Source organism: Pogoniulus pusillus, chromosome 13 (assembly GCF_015220805.1).
Source record: "Pogoniulus pusillus isolate bPogPus1 chromosome 13, bPogPus1.pri, whole genome shotgun sequence".
In the NCBI taxonomy this organism is placed as follows: Eukaryota; Metazoa; Chordata; class Aves; order Piciformes; family Lybiidae; genus Pogoniulus; species Pogoniulus pusillus.
In genome coordinates this window covers 24931868-24948801 of record NC_087276.1, presented here as the reverse complement: position 1 = coordinate 24948801, position 16934 = coordinate 24931868, and the positions used below count along the sequence as shown (strand labels likewise).

At 51.3% G+C, this 16934-nt stretch overlaps 1 protein-coding gene across 9 annotated transcripts in view; it reads right to left on the bottom strand.

Moving 5' to 3' along the window:
• Nucleotides 1-3593: 3593 nt before the first annotated feature.
• The window catches only part of RNF216 (ring finger protein 216), an 89753-nt gene continuing 76412 nt past the window's right edge, over nucleotides 3594-16934 (bottom strand). For all 9 annotated transcript variants that reach the window (XM_064153612.1, XM_064153610.1, XM_064153615.1 and 6 more), the window contains 2 exons: nucleotides 8035-8104; nucleotides 3594-7043 (listed from right to left, as the gene is read on the bottom strand). In XM_064153612.1, coding sequence (XP_064009682.1) covers nucleotides 6724-7043; nucleotides 8035-8104 — 390 coding nt within the window. In that variant the 3' untranslated portion in view covers nucleotides 3594-6723. The remainder of the gene's footprint in view (nucleotides 7044-8034; nucleotides 8105-16934) is intronic.

The following is a 16934-nucleotide window of genomic DNA, read 5'->3' as shown; positions in this document are numbered from 1 at the left end:
TTTGCTCCATACCTTTGGGTTTTCTCGGTTGTTTTCTTTCCTCTCTTCAAATACTGGAACAGTCAAGTGAAGTCACTGAACTAATGATGAATTAGGAAGTGCCCATGCCCACGGGCTCCCTTGCAAGGAGGGGCAGCTCCTGGTCCTGCCACCGTGGGCTCTGCTCTCCTGCCATTCAACCCTACTAGGAAAATAAAAAAAAGAAAGGAAAAAAAAAAAAGGAAAAAAAAAGAGGGAAAAAAAAGAGAAAAAGGAAAAAAAAAAAAAAAAGGCAAGAAAAGACCAAAACAGTATTTTTGTTAGTCTCTATTTATATAAGCTCTCCATGGCACTGTGTTACCAGCTGTCGTCTGTACTAGGTCTGCATTAGAGCAAAACGCTGTCTGTGAGGGTGATGCTGATGTGTTCGTTAGGGTGTTGAAAGGCACTTCATCCTTTGGGGCCTTCCCGGGGCTGGGATCTGCTCCCTGCAAACACACCAAGGAGCCTTCTCCCCCTGCGGGCCCCCGCCGGGGTGCTCCGTCCCCAACACCCCACGCCAAGGGTGCTCGCGGCATCGCTGCCAAACCAGGGCCGGTCCCTACCGCTGGAGGCGAGGGAGGGGCTCGTCAGCCTTAAAGCCATCCACGTGGAGGGACAACCAACCCTCCGGAGGAGCTTGGTGCTAAACTCTCAGCTGGGAGAGGGAGCGACCCTTCCTCTGCCACGGGGACAACTCCGGGCTGGGGGGGTCCCTCGCCGGCACAGGGGATCCCGGCTGGGATTCTACCTCGGCTCTGCGCTCACATCCAGGGCCCGCCTGTGCCCACCTGGGGACCACGCTGCCCCTCCAAGGACCGAGTGTCTTGATGAAGCCCTGAGTGACCCTGTGACTTGGCACACGCACACTTCTCGCTGGCCTTCACCCTCCCCTCTCTGTGTCACCTCCTTGTGTCCCCCCTCCCCGTCACAGTTCAACCCACCTTAATTCCTGCTCTGGCTTCTTCTGCGTGACACTAGGTCAACATCTCTCCTGTCTCCTCTTAGCAGGTGTCGTGATTCTCTTGAAACATCTCATTCTGAATACTTTTAAGTTTGGGTTTTTTGTTTTTTTTTGGGGGGGGGGGGAGGGGTTGGTTGCTTGGTGGTTTTGTTTTATTTTTAATTTTTTTTTTGTAAGTGCCATTTGTATAACTTAAAAACAACAACAAAAATTAGCTTCAAATGGAGAAAGAGGAATAACAAGAAATAAACCCTGCATTCGGACACGAGCGGTGGTGTGTGGTCTGTCAGGGCAGCCACAGCTCCAGCTGCCTTGTGGGGAGAGGCTGAGCACGGAGCAGCCTTTAGGGGGACAAATCACTTCTCAGAGCTTGAGCTGGCCCTGGAAGACTCAAGATCGGTGGGAAGAGAATGGTGACCTAAAGGCTCAGCTGAGATGCTCAGAGCAGCTCTAAGCCACTGAACTCATGGGTGCATTTGAGGATGGGTGACCAGCGGGCAGGGATGGACACCAACAATCCAGCTTGTCAGCAAGCCACCTCCTCCTGTAAACCATCTCCCCAGCAAGCCACCTCCTCCTGTAAACCATCTCCCCAGCAAGCCACCTCCTCCCGTAAGCTGTCTCCCCAGCAAGCCACCTCCTCCCATAAGCCATCACCCCAGCAAGCCACCCCCTCCTGTAAACCATCTCCCCAGGAAGCCACCCCCTCCTGTAAACCATCTCCCCAGCAAGCCACCTCCTCCTGTAAGCCATCTCCCCAAACAAACCACCTCCTCCTGTAAGCCATCTCCCCAAACAAACCACCTCCTCCTGTAAGCTGTCTCCCCAGCAAGCCACCTCCTCCCGTAAGCCATCTCCCCAAACAAACCACCTCCTCCTGTAAACCATCTCCCCAGCAAGCCACCTCCTCCCGTAAGCTGTCTCCCCAAACAAACCACCTCCTCCTGTAAGCTGTCTCCCCAGCAAGCCACCTCCTCCCGTAAGCTGCCTCCCCAAACAAACCACCCCCTCCTGTAAACCATCTCCCCAGCAAGCCACCTCCTGCAACCTGCCACCGTCTCCAAGTCACCTCCCCTGCAAACCACCCACCCCTACTGCAGCTGGGAGTAAAGCTGTGTCCCCCTGCAGCCCAGCAGTGCTGTGAACTTGCTGCTTTTTCTTCTCCTAGCTGCTATTCCCACCCCACACGATGGCCTTGAGGACAAATGGCTCGTGCAGGGAGGGAGGAGTGATGGGGTGGCGAGTTTGGGTGCATGGGGAAGATTAAAGAAGCAACCCTGAAGGAAGGAGCTGGGAAGCTCATCTGCTGCAGCCCAGCCCAAGCCAAAACAAAGAGTCCAGCCAGAGGATCAGGGATACCCAGAAAATGCCCCTAGCCCTCCTAAGACAGCCAAAACCAGCCCTAAAACTCAACCAACTCACTCAGGGTGGATGCTGGGGCCAAGCTCTGATTCAGTCAGGCTCCAGCTCCACCACCCCACAGCAGCCAAGTCCCTTCACTGCCCCTCACCTCTGGCAGCCTGGCTCCTCACTCCTGAGCTCTCATTTGGCTTCTAAATTCGAAGGGAAAGGGAAGGCTGCCCAGCTCCCCCCCAGACACAGCCCAGGCAGGGTGGCAGGAAGACACTGTCAGGAGAGACCTTCAACTTCAGGTCTCAGCTCTGCAGCGAGGGCTGGTTGAAGGAAGGATGTTCATTCCTTACTGTAAACGGGGAAGTCAGGGCTCTGCAGGAAACACTGAGCAGCTCCCACTGCCACCTGCTCACCCTGTGTCCCTCCAGGGACAGCAGACCTCAGCACGGCCTTTAGCACTTAAAGAGGGCCCTATGAGAAAGATCACAGAATCACAGAGTGGTTTGGGGTGGAAGAGAACTTTAAATTTAGCTCAGCAAGTCCAAGCTCCTGCAGTCAGCAGGGACAGCTGCAGGTTGCTCAGGACCCAAACCAACCTGACCTGGAATGGTTCCAGGGACAGGGCCTCTCCCACCCCTCTGGGCAACCTGGGCCAGTGTCTCACCACCTGCAGTGTAAAACATTTCTTCCTACTCTGAATCTCCCTCTTGCAGTTTAAACCATCACCCCTTGTCCTGTCACAAAAGGCCCTCCTAAAAGCATCATACCCAACACGTCCCTGCTTGGGGGGGTGATCCTGCTGCTCTACTCACTCCCCATGTGCATGAGCACACCTGGCTCTGACACCCAGCCCGGGAAGCTGGCAAGGAGAAGGGTTCACCAGCACAGCCAGGGCTGCCTGTGCAGCACAGGGACTCCAGAGCTGCCGCACCACAGCAGGGAGGACCTTCCCAGAGGTGAAGGTGCCCCCAGCCTTTCCCCAACACCACGCAAATCCTGGTTTCCATTTAAAGGAACAACTGGAAACCATTTTCTATCCCCATCCCTTTTTTTTGTCTCCTTGGAAGCCATGTGGAACATATTAAGCTTTTCCAGGAGGGTCAAACGGGTTTTGCTTTGCGACTCAGCAGAGTTTGTAACCAGCCAGGCTGAGATCTGGCAGAGCAGATCTGGCAGAGCAGCCCTACCAGGAAGCCAACAGGGGCAGGGTGGAAGAACCACGTCTGAGCTGTAACCAAAGCACAAGGAGGGGAGGGGGTGGGAGGGGGTGAAAAGCCAGAGTGCACAAATTTATTTACAAAACCAATTAAAATTACAGTATAATACAGGAAACTTTTTACACAGAGAATTATTAGAACAAGTTTACTACCAGAAGGTAAAGAAAAATATGGGGGGGTTGGTTTTTTTTTTTTTTCCATTTCCTTTTTTTGTTTGTTTGTTGGGTTTGGTTTTTGTTTTGCTTCAATAAACCACCTATTTTGTTTTTCAGCTATTGTTATACAAAGTTGCAGAACATGCACCTCTTTACAGGGTTTCTTTCTTTGCTAAGTGCAAATACTACCATGTTTTCTCTCTCTCCACCTTTTAAGGCAAGTAAAATGGGACACTGCAATTAAACTGTAGCAAGTACCTGTTAGGAAGGGATCAGCCCGGGCACAGCAACCTTCCTGGCACCTTTTAAGGGACAAATGATGTTTGAGGAGAGAGGGGGAAATGGGATGTAGGAGTTTGAGACCAGACCATGGGTGGTAGCAAGGTTTGGGGTTTTTTTGTTGCTGCTGGGTGCAAGCACTCCCCCATCACAGGCCAAACACTGACTTTTCTCTCAGACAAAAACAAGCTCATGGTTTTGCAAGGAACAGGAGGACAGTGCTCCTCTTTCCTCCTACCCCTGTGAGGTTCTTCCAGGACCATGACTGCTGCACCACGGCAGCAGAAGACTCCTAACCACAAGGATGGACCACAGACACCATTTTACCCTTACCTGATGCACCTCCATCCCTCTCACTCCATTTCCACACTCCCCTCTGCCACACTCTCCTTGCCCACACAGCTCTTGACAAGCACCAAAAGCTGGGACTGGGCCATCACTTTTGCCACTGCTCTCAGCTACTCAGCACTGTGTGGCACTTTTTTCCCTCTGTACTTTGAGCCACTGGTCCAGCAGCTCAGCTGTGCCCTGGATGCTTGACCTACCTTTGCACAGGCAAGTACTGGAGAACAATCATAACCACTCTGCTGGAGAAAGGCTTCAGAAAGCCTGGAAGACTCATACAAACCAGACTTTGAGTCCACAAGATCTTGGCTATTAAGACCCCAGGATTCCTTTTCTGCCTGGGGAAGCCAATCACACTTCTTCTGCCCTGGGTCCATTTTCCCCACCACAGGCTTAACCCTGCAAACATAACCCTTCCCAAACCCATTGAGACACCCTGCTCCTGAATACCACAAGAGACACTTGGTGCAAGGCAGGATTTAAACTGGCTAAAACCCTGCCAAGCAACAAAAGAGAAACTCCTGCAGCCTTCAGAAATAAAGGAAAATGAAAAGCAGCAAATGCAAGCAGCAGGGAAATAGCAGCTGGGTAGTAATGCCAGAGAGGAGCTGGAACCAAGCACTCCCCAGGGCGTGTTCAACTCACAGACAATGCTTGAGAGGGGAGAAAGTGCTGACTTAGCTCCAAAAAGCAGAGATGTCCCCTCCGGGAGTCTCTCCCAGGGACAGCAGCCCCCAGATGCTGCCCAGAGCCACAGTGGAGGCTTCATCCCACTGACAGCCCCGTGCCCATCCCTCACTGCACCACCAAGGAGATGCTGTGCCAGAAGCAGCTCTAGAGACCTGCAAGCAGGAGCTTGGCAGAAGCTGTGAGGCAGAAGGAGAGGAGATCTACCCACAAAAGAAATAAAACCAAGAGACACCTGGATGCTCAAGCTCCAAGGGGAATAACGGGAGGGAAAGTGCACAAGGAGGACTGTCAGCAGGACAGGGCAGGATGTGGCCCAGACCAAAGCACTCAAGGAAGGACAGCACCAGTGGGCTGCTAAAAGCCAGCCCAGCATTTCTAGCAGGGTTTGTTTTTTCCCCACTCCAACCATTTTCTGCAGCAGACAGCAAAGCCAAAGGCCGTGGGGAAAGGGCTTTGCGCCGACGCCGCTCCTGCAGCCCAGCAACTGCCCCCTGCTTCTTACAAGGAAGTTTTGCTTTTCCCAAACTCTCTTCCTAAGGCCAGCAAGGCTCCTGTTTGCCTTCAGCACACTTTGCCACAGCCACCTCAGTGAAGCACACATTGCCAGTAGCCAGCTTCCTGCAGCACAGGGCTGCAGCCACCCGTTTGGTCACAGGGGTTCGTCTAAAGGGGACCCTGGCTCCCCACTGCCTCCATGCACCACTGGAGGGGTGGCTGCTCAGATTTCTGACACAGCACAGGCACCACTCCCTACACATCCAACATGTGCTCAAGCAGCTTGTGCCATGAATGCATGTAGCTCGAGCTCTGCGTGCTTCCAGCAGCACCCAGCGCTGTTTGAGGGCTGCTGCCAGAAGCAGGGAGAGCCCTGGGGTGCCAGATGAGAAGAGCAGAGCAAAGGCCATGTTTTGGAAGCTGAGAGGCACCCATCTCTGGGGGGTAGAAAAATAAAACTGAGCCCTTCAAAGGGGGAAGTTCAGTTCAGGTAAAAGATCAGAGTGCCTGAGTCTTCTGCTACTTGCCAAAGCCCTGAAACAAAACAGGGCTCTGGGCTTCCTACCGAGATTTAAGCAGTGAGATAGCTGCTGTGTCCCCTCACTCCACTTGCAGAGTGAGAGATGCTAAAATCAAACTGCCTTGGGTTTGAACCATTTAATTCTGCTGGGAGCTGCTAGAGGTTACAGGGATGCTGGAGAAGATGGGAACTCCTGTCTCATGCCTCTCCACAGGCAGAGCAGGAGCTCTGTCTCTCCTGCTCTCTTGTTCTTGAAGGGCTGTCTTAGTTGCCAAGTCTCTCCTCCCTTCCCCCAAGACTCACTTGACTGTGTGGCAGCTGCTCTGGCCAGCGGGAGGGTAGGATTTTTGGGAAGTACCCGAGGAGTGGCTGCATCCTCGTGCTGACAAAGCCTCACTTTCCCTCCCAACAGATGCCAGGACAGGCTTTGTCAAATCAAAACACCTGGATGCTCAACACGGGGAGAGACCCCAAGGAAATGCAGCACCAATGCCTGTTGCAGCACAGGTTGAAATGTTTGACTGCAAAGGTTCAGAGAAGCTCTAGAGAGGGGTGCAAGTGCAGGAAGGTGCAAGTCAGAGCAGGTCTCCAGGCTAAACTGCTGAGGGTCTGGAGCAGGGAAGGAGTGATGTTACTGGGCTGGCCTTGCCCCGCAGTGACTCGGGGCCAAGTGCTGTTAGACCCAGGTCAGAATCGGTGCCGGGGCTGAGGGCCAAAGTGCATAGGCAAGTTGTGCTCCAGCTGAACGTTCATCTGGGGAAAATCATAGTTCACCCTCATGTTGGGCAGGGGGGGCACGTAGGGGGCAGGGATGGGGCCGATGTTGAGGGGGATGTTGTTGTACATGGGGCGGACGGGAGGCAGCGGGAAGGGAGGGTGCATGAAGGGGTAAGGAGGCATCCGGGGCTGGTGGAGGTTCTGAGGAACAGGCCTGGGGATGACTTCAATCCTCTGGATTTTCTCCACGGGCTTTTCTGCAGGAGGGCCAATCCGCTTGAAGCTGTTCTCTGTGGAGAGAGGAAAGACAAGAGCTGCTCAGCTCACAAACAGACCTCTCACCAAGCTTGGCCTTCCTCCAGCCCCAGCATCTTCCCTAAGCTCTCTACAGCACTGCTGCTCGCCCCCTCCAGGCACTGCAGCACCACTTTTCCAGGCTGGCTCCTTTCATCCATACCACACCACAAAGGGGGAATGTGTCCTCTTGCAGGCATGAGACGCAGCCTCCTGTGTGCCCTGTGCCCTCCTCCATGGAGCACAGAGGCTACGCTGCCCTTCAGCTGCTTTGCCAAGCAGTGAGGAGACAGCTCTGTGCACCCACAGCACCAGCTGCTAAGGGGGAAGGGGACACAAGCCTTGTGCCCCACCACGGTCCCAGCAAAAGCCTGCAGGCAGCAGCACTTCAAAGGCAGAGCAGTTCCCAGAGGAACAGTGTGGTGGCTTGGATCACTGGAGCAGGGTTTGGATGATGCTTGATGCAGCACAGCAATGCATGCAGAAGCCTGCAAACAGGCAGGGCATGGGAAGGATCTGATGAAGATCCTTAGCAGCTGGGAATCTCTGCTGTTCTGTCACAGAATGGTTTAGGTTGGAAGGGACCTCAAAGCTCATCCAGTTCCAACCTCCTGCCACAGGCAGGGACACCTCCCACTAGAACAGGTTGCTCAAGGCCTCATCCAACCTGGCCTTGAACACCTCCAGGGAGAGAGCAGCCACAACCTCCCTGGGCAACCTGTGCCAGTGTCTCACCAACCTCACTGCAAAGAACCCCTTCCTAACATCCTGTTTCAATCTCCCCTCTGCCAGTTTAAACCCATTACTCCTTGTCCTGTCATTACAAGACCTTGTCAACAGTCCCTCCCCACCCCTCCTGTAGGCCCCCTTCAGATACCAAAAGGCTACTATAAGGTGTCCTCAAAGCCTTCTCTTCCCCAGGCTGCAGAGCCCCAACTCTTGTAGCCCCAGTCTGCTCTCAAAGGACAGGCACAGGCTGTGACTTACCTCCATTCTTCTTCCTTTGTTCTTCTTCAGCCTCTTTCTGAATCTCCTGGATTATCTTCTCATCATCTTCCTGCAAATCACCAAAGTATCGAGAGTCAGTGGGCTAATTCCTGCTGCAGCAACCTTCTGCTTTGAGTGCTGCTTCCCTTCTCAGGGCATTTGCATGGGACTAAAGAGGTAAATTCAGCTGACTTGTCCTCATTTGGGTTGACCCAGGTTTAGCCCAAAGCAAGGCTGTGACGGGGGACTGTAGCACAAGTACCTTGCACGGAGCCAAGAGGCTTAAGATGAGCTTTCCAGGAAGATCAGTGCTAAAATTCATTGCCTTGATGGAAAGCAGAGAGCTGCAACCCAGCTCTGCCCATCTGAGAGCTGCTGGAGAGCTGTTAATCTTCTAAATGGCAATAGTCTATTAAATATTTACATTATGCTAGCACTTCTCCAGGTTTTGGCCCAACAGCTGGAATTAACACAACTTAAATCCTGGCTCCAGTAGCTAAAGGGGGCTGTGAGGAGGCCATTTAGATTTTATCTGTAACTCTGAGGAGAACATAAATCCCAATATGCTTCTTTTATGTCTATCTAGAGGTTATAGGAAGAATATTCAGACCCTCAGCTCGACAAGAACAAGGCAGAAATTCAAACTGTCCTTCTGCCTCTCATCATCTTCAGTCTTCTCAACTCAAAGGAGCAGCAGTGAGACCAAACAAGGCAGCAAATTCTCAGGTGGCTGCAGCTATCTAGAGAGGTGGCATTTACACTACCTTGTATTAAGACTGAAGGAGCATGGTGGATAAAGTTCTAGGAGACCATGCAACTCCTGAGCTAGGAGAGGCTTCTCTGGAGAGATGAGTGCAGGCACTGACAGCCCATAGGGTCCAAGCAGCTCTCAAGCTTTCCACAAGGCCCAGCTAGCATTGGCATGGAACCAGTAAATCACTCCAATTCATGCAGGGAGACCTTGAAGTGGCTTTCCAGTATTTAAAGGGAGCCTACTGGAAAGCCAGGGAGGGGCTGTTCATCAGAGAGTGCAGTGATGGAATCATAGAATCAACCAGGTTGGAAGAGACCTCCAAAATCATCCAGTCCAACCTAGCACCCAGCCCTGTCCAATCATCTAGACCATGGCACTAAATGCCTCATCCAGGCTTTGCTTCAACACCTCCAGGGATGGTGACTCCACCACCTCCCTGGGCAGCCCATGCCAATGCCAATCACTCTCTCTGCCAACAACTTCCTCCTAACATCCAGCCTATACTTCCCCTGGCACAACTTGAGACTGTGTCCCCTTGTTCTGCTGCTGGTTGCCTGGGAGAAGAGACCAACCCCATAGAAACCATAATCCCTTATCCTAACTGCAAGAGAGTAAATTTAGATCACAGAATGGTTTAGGTTGGAAGGGACCTCAAAAATCATCTAGTTCCAGCCTCCCACCATAGGCAGGGACACCTCCCACTAGAACAGGTCACTCATCCAACCTGGCCTTGAACACCTCCAGGGAGGGAGCAGCCACAACCTCCCTGGGCACTGTGCCTGTGTCTCACCACCCTCACTGGAAAGAACTTCTTCCTAACATCTAGTTTGAATCTCCCCTCTGCCAGTTTAAACCCATTACCCCATGTCCTGTCATTACAAGACCTTGTCAATAGTCCCTCCCCAGCCCTCCTGTAGGCCCTGAAGAAATTCTTCACTGTGGAGGTGATGAGGCACTGGCACTTCTCAAAGCTGTGGATGCTACCTTCCTGGAAGTGTTCAAGTCCAGGCTGGATGGGTCAATCTAACCTAATCTAGCAGGAGGTGTCCCTGCTCACAGACAGGAGGTTGATCTTTAGGGTCCCTTTCAATCCAAGCCATTACATGCTAAAACACCTTGTCCACTTCCAAGAATGACTGTGAAAAATGAGTTTCCTCACTACACCACAGCATGCAACATCTACCAGGGTAACAATGATCACACCAAACAACTGAGGAGACGACTCCCTCTCAGTGCCAGGGAGCAGCTGCTGCTGCTAGCCATATGTGCAGCGATGGCAACAGAGGTCCTCCGGGCCTCTGCAGGGCTGCATCTGCTGCTGCTTGGGTCCAGTGGGATGAAACTCTACCTGGCACTTTCAGAAAACAAATGGGAACAGCTAAGCCTCCAGGACAGAGTTTGTACTCTTGATGTTAGTTATTGGGGAGGAAGGCCAAGAACAGGAGCTGACACACACCACCTGCAGCAGGCATCAGCTGCTCTGGGTCTACCTGCATAGGAAGGAGCATTTGGTTTGCTTCAGCAGCTCATCTGCAAGTGCTAGTGGTGGAGCAAGGAGGGAAGCCCCAAACCCCATGTACCCCACAATACACAAGACACTGTTTTCATTTTATTCCTCCTAATTTCAGCTCTGCCAAACCCCATAAATTTCTCCCTGAACACTCTCAATGTGGAAAATATCCTCAATTTTGAAGAGTGCTCTGGGACTCAATTCAAAATGTGCTCCATGTGTGCAGCTCCACTTCACTGGTTTAAAGTCTAGTCAGCTCCCCAGGCCCAATCCCATGGTCCTGCACATGTCTAGCAGCAATGCCCAGGAGGCTTGCTAAGAGGTCCCCTCCTCCTGCCACCAGATGAAGTTTCCCTGGGAGACTGAAGTTATCTTATGCTGCAGAAAGCCAAGCTCAGTCCCCCCTTCCCTCGTATTATTCTGCAAGTTAATGGTTAAAATCAAGACTTTCCAGGACATGCCTTTTCCTTCCTTCTCCAAGCAGGCTGTTTCCATGGCCTGTTAATTACAGTCTATCTATCTCCATAAAAACTGCTGAAGAATGGCTCTGCTGAGCCTACACAGAACTTCTAATTACCCCCCAAGCATCAGATTGTGACATTCCTTGGCTAGAAAACAACCTGGCCATGATTCTCAGCAGCAACCAAACATCTTCAGCTGCTTTGCTGGCCGAGCAGCACCCTCAAAGGGTGGCCCTAAAGCTTCAGAACTTCACTTTTCATTGTTCTCAGAGTATTTTTGTGGCAATGCTGCTGAAAATGGAGCCATCCACCTCTCCCACCTCATTGCCACCAACAGCAGAAGACGCATCTGAAGGGGAATTTCAATTACATGACAAGTCAGAAACATTTTAAGCTCAACTGAACAAGATCACAGAATCAAACAGGTTGGAAGAGACCTCCAAGATCATCCAGTCCAACCTGTCACTCAGCCCTGTCCAATCAACTACACCATGGCACTAAGTGCCTCAATCCAGTCTTTTTTTGAGCACCTCTAGGGACGGTGACTCCACCACCTCCCTGGGCAGCCCATTCCAATGCCAATTACTCTCCCTGTGAAGGGTGATCACTCCGTCTCCTTCCCTCACACAAAGGCACAAGCCTCACTTTAAATATGCATTAGTCCCTTCTAACTCAACCAAAGCTTTTACTTCGAACTGAAGCCAGGGATTAACCCTCTGCAGCAGTGTTCTGCAGAGATGCTCCAAATTCAGTGCTGCTGCAGCTCCTGCAAACCCTGCTCTTGGTACCAGTCAGTGCTGTAGGGCCCTGGAGAATTCGACACATCAACAAGACAACTTCACAAGGTCCCCCTGCAGTGAGGGCTGCTCGACCCTCCCAGTTTAAACTGCATCTGACCTCCACACTAATGAAGGATCGACAAAACCATCTGCCTCGGGGCTGGCCAGCCAGCTGCACGCACACCCAAGGTGATGCTGGCTTCAATTACTGTAGCTCCCAGAGCATCAGAGAAACCTAACAGCAAAGCCCATCTGCCAGATCTCCCAAACAACATCTATCTCACAAGGACACCACAAAACCCATCCCCTCAAATTCAGTGGCCAGGGATCCCTACTCAAACCCATCCCCCCTCTTGGTCTTCGAACCTTGCAGCACACCCTGGATGCAAAACCCCTGTGCCTGCACAAAGCTGGATCTGGGTGGTGAGCTCACAGCTACTTCTGAGACTGCAAATCACAGCAGAGGCACAACAAACCACATCTCCAAGAACAGAAGTTAGCAGTTTTGTTGCTTCTCTGCTGATAAAAGCTCATTCTGACGTTGGTAGGTTGAGAACTGTTTATACTTCACATAGGAAGGATTGGCTTGGAGTGGTTTTGCATCAGTGTTTCCAAAGAGCTGGTGACCATTAACACAGACAGAACAAACCCACACTGCACAAGGTGCCTCTGCCCCTTCCTGCTTTAGAAGCAGCTGGCATTAAATTTGGCAAGGGATGAATAGACAGCAGAGCAGCTCAATACCTGCTGCATTTGGGAAAGATCCACATCCCAGCTGGAACACAAAAAAAATTGCTGATATGTGCAGACAAAGAACACTTAAGGATATTTGTGAAGGAAAAAACTGACCCCACAAGTTGTGCCTATTCATAGAATCAGTCAGGGTTGGAAGGGACCACAAGGATCAGCCAGTTCCAACCCCCCTGCCATGGGCAGGGACACCCTACCCTAGAGCAGGCTGCCCACAGCCTCAGCCAGCCTGGCCTTAAACACCTCCAGCCATGGGGCCTCAACCACCTCCCTGGGCAACCCATTCCAGGCTCTCACCACTCTCATGCTCAACAACTTCCTCCTCACATCCAGTCTGAATCTCCCCACCTCCAGCTTTGCTCCATTCCCCCCGGTCCTGTCACTCCCTGATATCCTGAAAAGTCCTTCCCCAGCTTTTTGTAGCCCCCTTCAGATACTGAAAGGCTACAAGAAGGTCACCTGGGAGCCTCCTCTTCTCCAGACTGAACAGCCCCAACTCTCAGTCTGTCCTCATAGGAGAAGTGCTGCAGCCCTCTGATCAACCCAGTGACCCAGTGCCTATTGCACCAGCACAGGTCAGAATTAACAAACAAGTCCCAGTGCTGCAGAGATTCACCACATCCAGCCAGGAGATTTGCTAATTCTTTGAGAAGCAAAGGCTGGGCTTTGTGATTTCCATGGTTAAGTGGAGAGAGATGACAGATTCGTTTAGGGGAAAAGCATCCACACCAAAGATTAAGTTGTCATTAGTGCACTTAAGGCTGGCTGTTGTGGTAAGAAACCATTTAATGTCACATGGTGGGGAGGCTGCAGTATCATTTCAAAAGCCTCTTGTGTCCATTCTCCTCAGTGGGTTCATGTCCCTTAATAAAGGATTAGATTATAATTTTAATGGCCTGTTCACAGGCTGTGTGGAGTGAAGGATTTATCTTGTCACAGCTTAACAGTCATCTTCCTGTCAGCTGCTTTGCCTGCAGCAAGAAAAACCCCAACAGCCCAAAAAAACCCAAACCACACACACACAAAAACACCCAATGAAAGAGGCAAGAAGCAACTCCCCCACGCCCTAGGGGGGAACCTCAGCACCAGGCAGCCTGCATTATTTTTGAGCAAGGATGTAACTTTGCTCTCCTGAGAAAGAAAAAATGCAGAGCAATGCTATAGCATGGCTCATCCCCTTGCTCTGTGGCATCACGGGAGAAGGGAGGTGGCAAAGGGGAAAATGCAAAGGATCTGTGAGATGTGTTCAGCCTGAGCTGCAAACGCTGCAGAAAGCAGACGCTGTTAGCAGCAACTGCATTTGGAAGTGGCAAAATAGGATGGAGCTCTTCCCTAAGCACAACAGCAGGATGCTCTTTGCAAGAGCCAGCCCCAGCCCTGTAGCCAAAAAAAACACCCCACATAAATCTGTTTATCCTCTGCCAGCCTGAGAGGCTGCCCCTGCGATCCTCCACCTGTCAAAGGACCTCAGTGTGGAGGAGGCTTCTCCTTTCAGCCCTCTCCCATTGAATCCAGGGAATGCGGTGAGCACGGAGCCAATCAGAGCCGAAAGCAGGGCTGGGGTCTGCGGCTGGATTAAGTGGAGAGCTGGGCTGGGTTGCTAAGAGAGGCACCTTTTCATAGCAGGGACGTTCAGCTTCAACAATGCTGGGACGCAGAGGTCCAGGCAGGGCCCTGCCCGCAGAAACAAACGAGCCGTGGGGAACAAGAAGGTGGAACAACACCAGAGATAAAAGCTCTGCCAGTCACACAGAGACAACCCCCCCAGAGTAAACCTCCTCTGCCCAGAACAAAAGTGCCATCCACCGAGCTTTGGAAAGGCCTGGGTTTATCTGCTGCACCCTCTCGTTATCTTTAATTGTGGAGTGTCATGGGAAAGCCGCAGCTCACCTCCTGAAAGAGGGAAAACAAGAGACCCACTAACTATTTCTGGGCTGTGCAACCCCTCCCCTGCCTTCGGAAAGTGCCTCCACCAGCACCACCTCCCCCTTTCTGGCTTTTTTACTGCTTGCTTTTTCCATCTACGTGTGGCCGCAGCCGGTACTAATAAACTCGAAATGATTTTTCACGACGGAGGCTTCCAGAGGACTAAGGGGTTTTGTTTCAAATCATTCCCAGATCAGCTGCAGAGAGCCTGAGCAAGAACAGGCATGGGCTGTCTCCAGCGTGTTCCTCCATGCAGCAGGAAGCAGGGGATAAAAGCTGGCTGTGTGTGAACGGGAACAGGGCATCCGCAGTGCTGCAGGAAAAGGGGGGCCGGGATGGGGACCAAGCGCACGCCGGCGCTGGAGCAACGCAGGCTTATTTTAGCAACAGCCATTCCCAATTAACTGTGCTGCTTAACGCTAATGATTAAGGCATTTAATAGCATGCTAAGAAAGGGAAAAAAAAAACACCATAAACCCACTGCATTCTCAGTTTAGGAATGTTTTCCCCCTCCTCCAAAACCAACCAGCGGTGCTGCGTGCTCCATGCGGTGCTGGGATGCATTCAAATGTAGGGAGACAATCACAGAAACCAAAGAGTAGTTTGGGTTGAAAAGGACCTTGGAGATCATCTAGTTCCAACACCCTTGCCACGGATGGGCACACCTTCCACGAGAGCTGGTTGCTCAAGGCCTTGTCCAACCTGGCCCCGAAACACTTCCAGGGAGGAGGCATCCACAGCTTCCCTGGGCAAGTTGTTCCAGTATCTCACAACCCTCACTGTAAAGAATTCCTTCCCAGTATCAAGTCTAAACCTCCCCTCTTCCAGCTTAAAACCATTGTCCTATCGCTAGAAGCCCTTGCAACACAGTGTTGTGTGCTCCATGCACTTCCTTAATGCATGGAGCATTTAGGGGTGCTCTCCCCCTTCAAACCCTGTAGTCAGCACTGTGTGCTCCATGCACTTCCTTAATGCACTTAAATTTAGGGATGCTCTCCCCCTTCAAACCCTGCAGTCAGCACTGTGTGCTCCATGCACTTCCTTAATGCACTTAAATTTAGGGATGCTCTCCCCCTTCAAACCCTGCAGTCAGCACTGTGTGCTCCATGCACTTCCTTAATGCACTTAAATTTAGGGATGCTCTCCCCCTTCAAACCCTGCAGTCAGCACTGTGTGCTCCATGCACTTCCTTAATGCACTTAAATTTAGGGGTGCTCTCCCCCTTCAAACCCTGCAGTCAGCACTGTGTGCTCCATGCACTTCCTTAATGCACTTAAATTTAGGGGTGCTCTCCCCCTTTGAACCCTGCAGTCAGTACTGTGTGCTCCATGCACTTCCTTAATGCACTTAAATTTAGGGGTGCTCTCCCCCTTCGAACCCTGCAGTCAGTGCTGTGTGCTCCATGCATTTCCTCAGTGCTTTTGGAGGTTTACATGGTCTTTGCCCAACATCTCCTTTTCATACCGCTAGGAGGATGGAATAATTGCAAACACCTTATTAGCCTTCTGCTTTGAACTTCAATAATAGGCCTTTGGGAGTGTTTTAAGAGTTTACTGAAAACATCTTAAACTTTACAGCCCCCCAAAGCACTATTATTATTTAAAGCCCCTGCACAGCATTATTGATACTCTAAAGGTGAGTATTAAAAATAACACATGAGAGCAGAAGCTGATTTACCAAACCAGCCAGAATGTGTTAGCCAAATTGCATCGTGGGATTCACACAAGCCAGCTGAAGTGCACACATCACCCTCAGGTTTGCTAGAAATGAGGGGAAACACAGTCCCCGAGCCCCAGAGCCAATTCTCACTGCTCCATCCTGAGCTTTGTCTCTGGCAGTATTGCATCAGCCCCTCCTGCAGCCAGCTATGGCTCAGCAAGACAAGCCAAAGCCAGCACGGGCACACAGACTGTGGAATGGGCACATTGGCAGGACTTCTGGCCAAGCAGCTTTCTGAGAAGAGCTCCTGGCACATGTTCATACCCCGGAGGGGTGGCAGGGCACTGGAAGAAATGCAGTGATTAAGCCACTACTGCCGGCTATGCTGGAAGCTGCTGACCACAGCTCGACTGCAGCTTGTCTCTGAGCCAGCAAATACTGCACTGATACTTTTAAATTGAACTCCAGTCTGATTATAGCATAGGGACAAGATTTTAACTACCCTTTTATTATGGGACATTTTGAAGCAGCTGCTTTATTCTCTTAAGATCATTTCAGGCGCAGATTAGCAGATGCTGCAGTTCCTAGAGGACTGCCTTCAATTTGCTTTTAACCCAAGTTAATGAATAGCTTTACTAAAACTTCTGCAACAATCATTGCAGACTCAGAAAATGTTAAACTCTTGGAAAAGAAGAAAGGTTCCCTGTCCTAAATAAATCTGAGTTTTGCTGTAAATAACGAGGACTTAGAACCATCTTCAGCAGCCTGGGGACACGTTCGCACTACTACGGACTTGTCCATTTGTTTCATGGAGGTAGACTTCAGCTTTCTAGGATATCTCATACCTATGTGAAGGACCTGGTTTGGGTCTAAGTCAAGGTCCATGCATAAGTATATCCAGAAATCAGAACACAACACATCTGGAATACAGGCTTTGGTGCCACCCATCTGCCCTCCCTATTTTGCAGCAGAGCCCAACCCAGGGCAAAGGATGGCAGCTCCTAGGCAAAAAGGATGCAAATTCCCTGGGTGATAAGACCAAGTCTTATCTTCTCTGTACC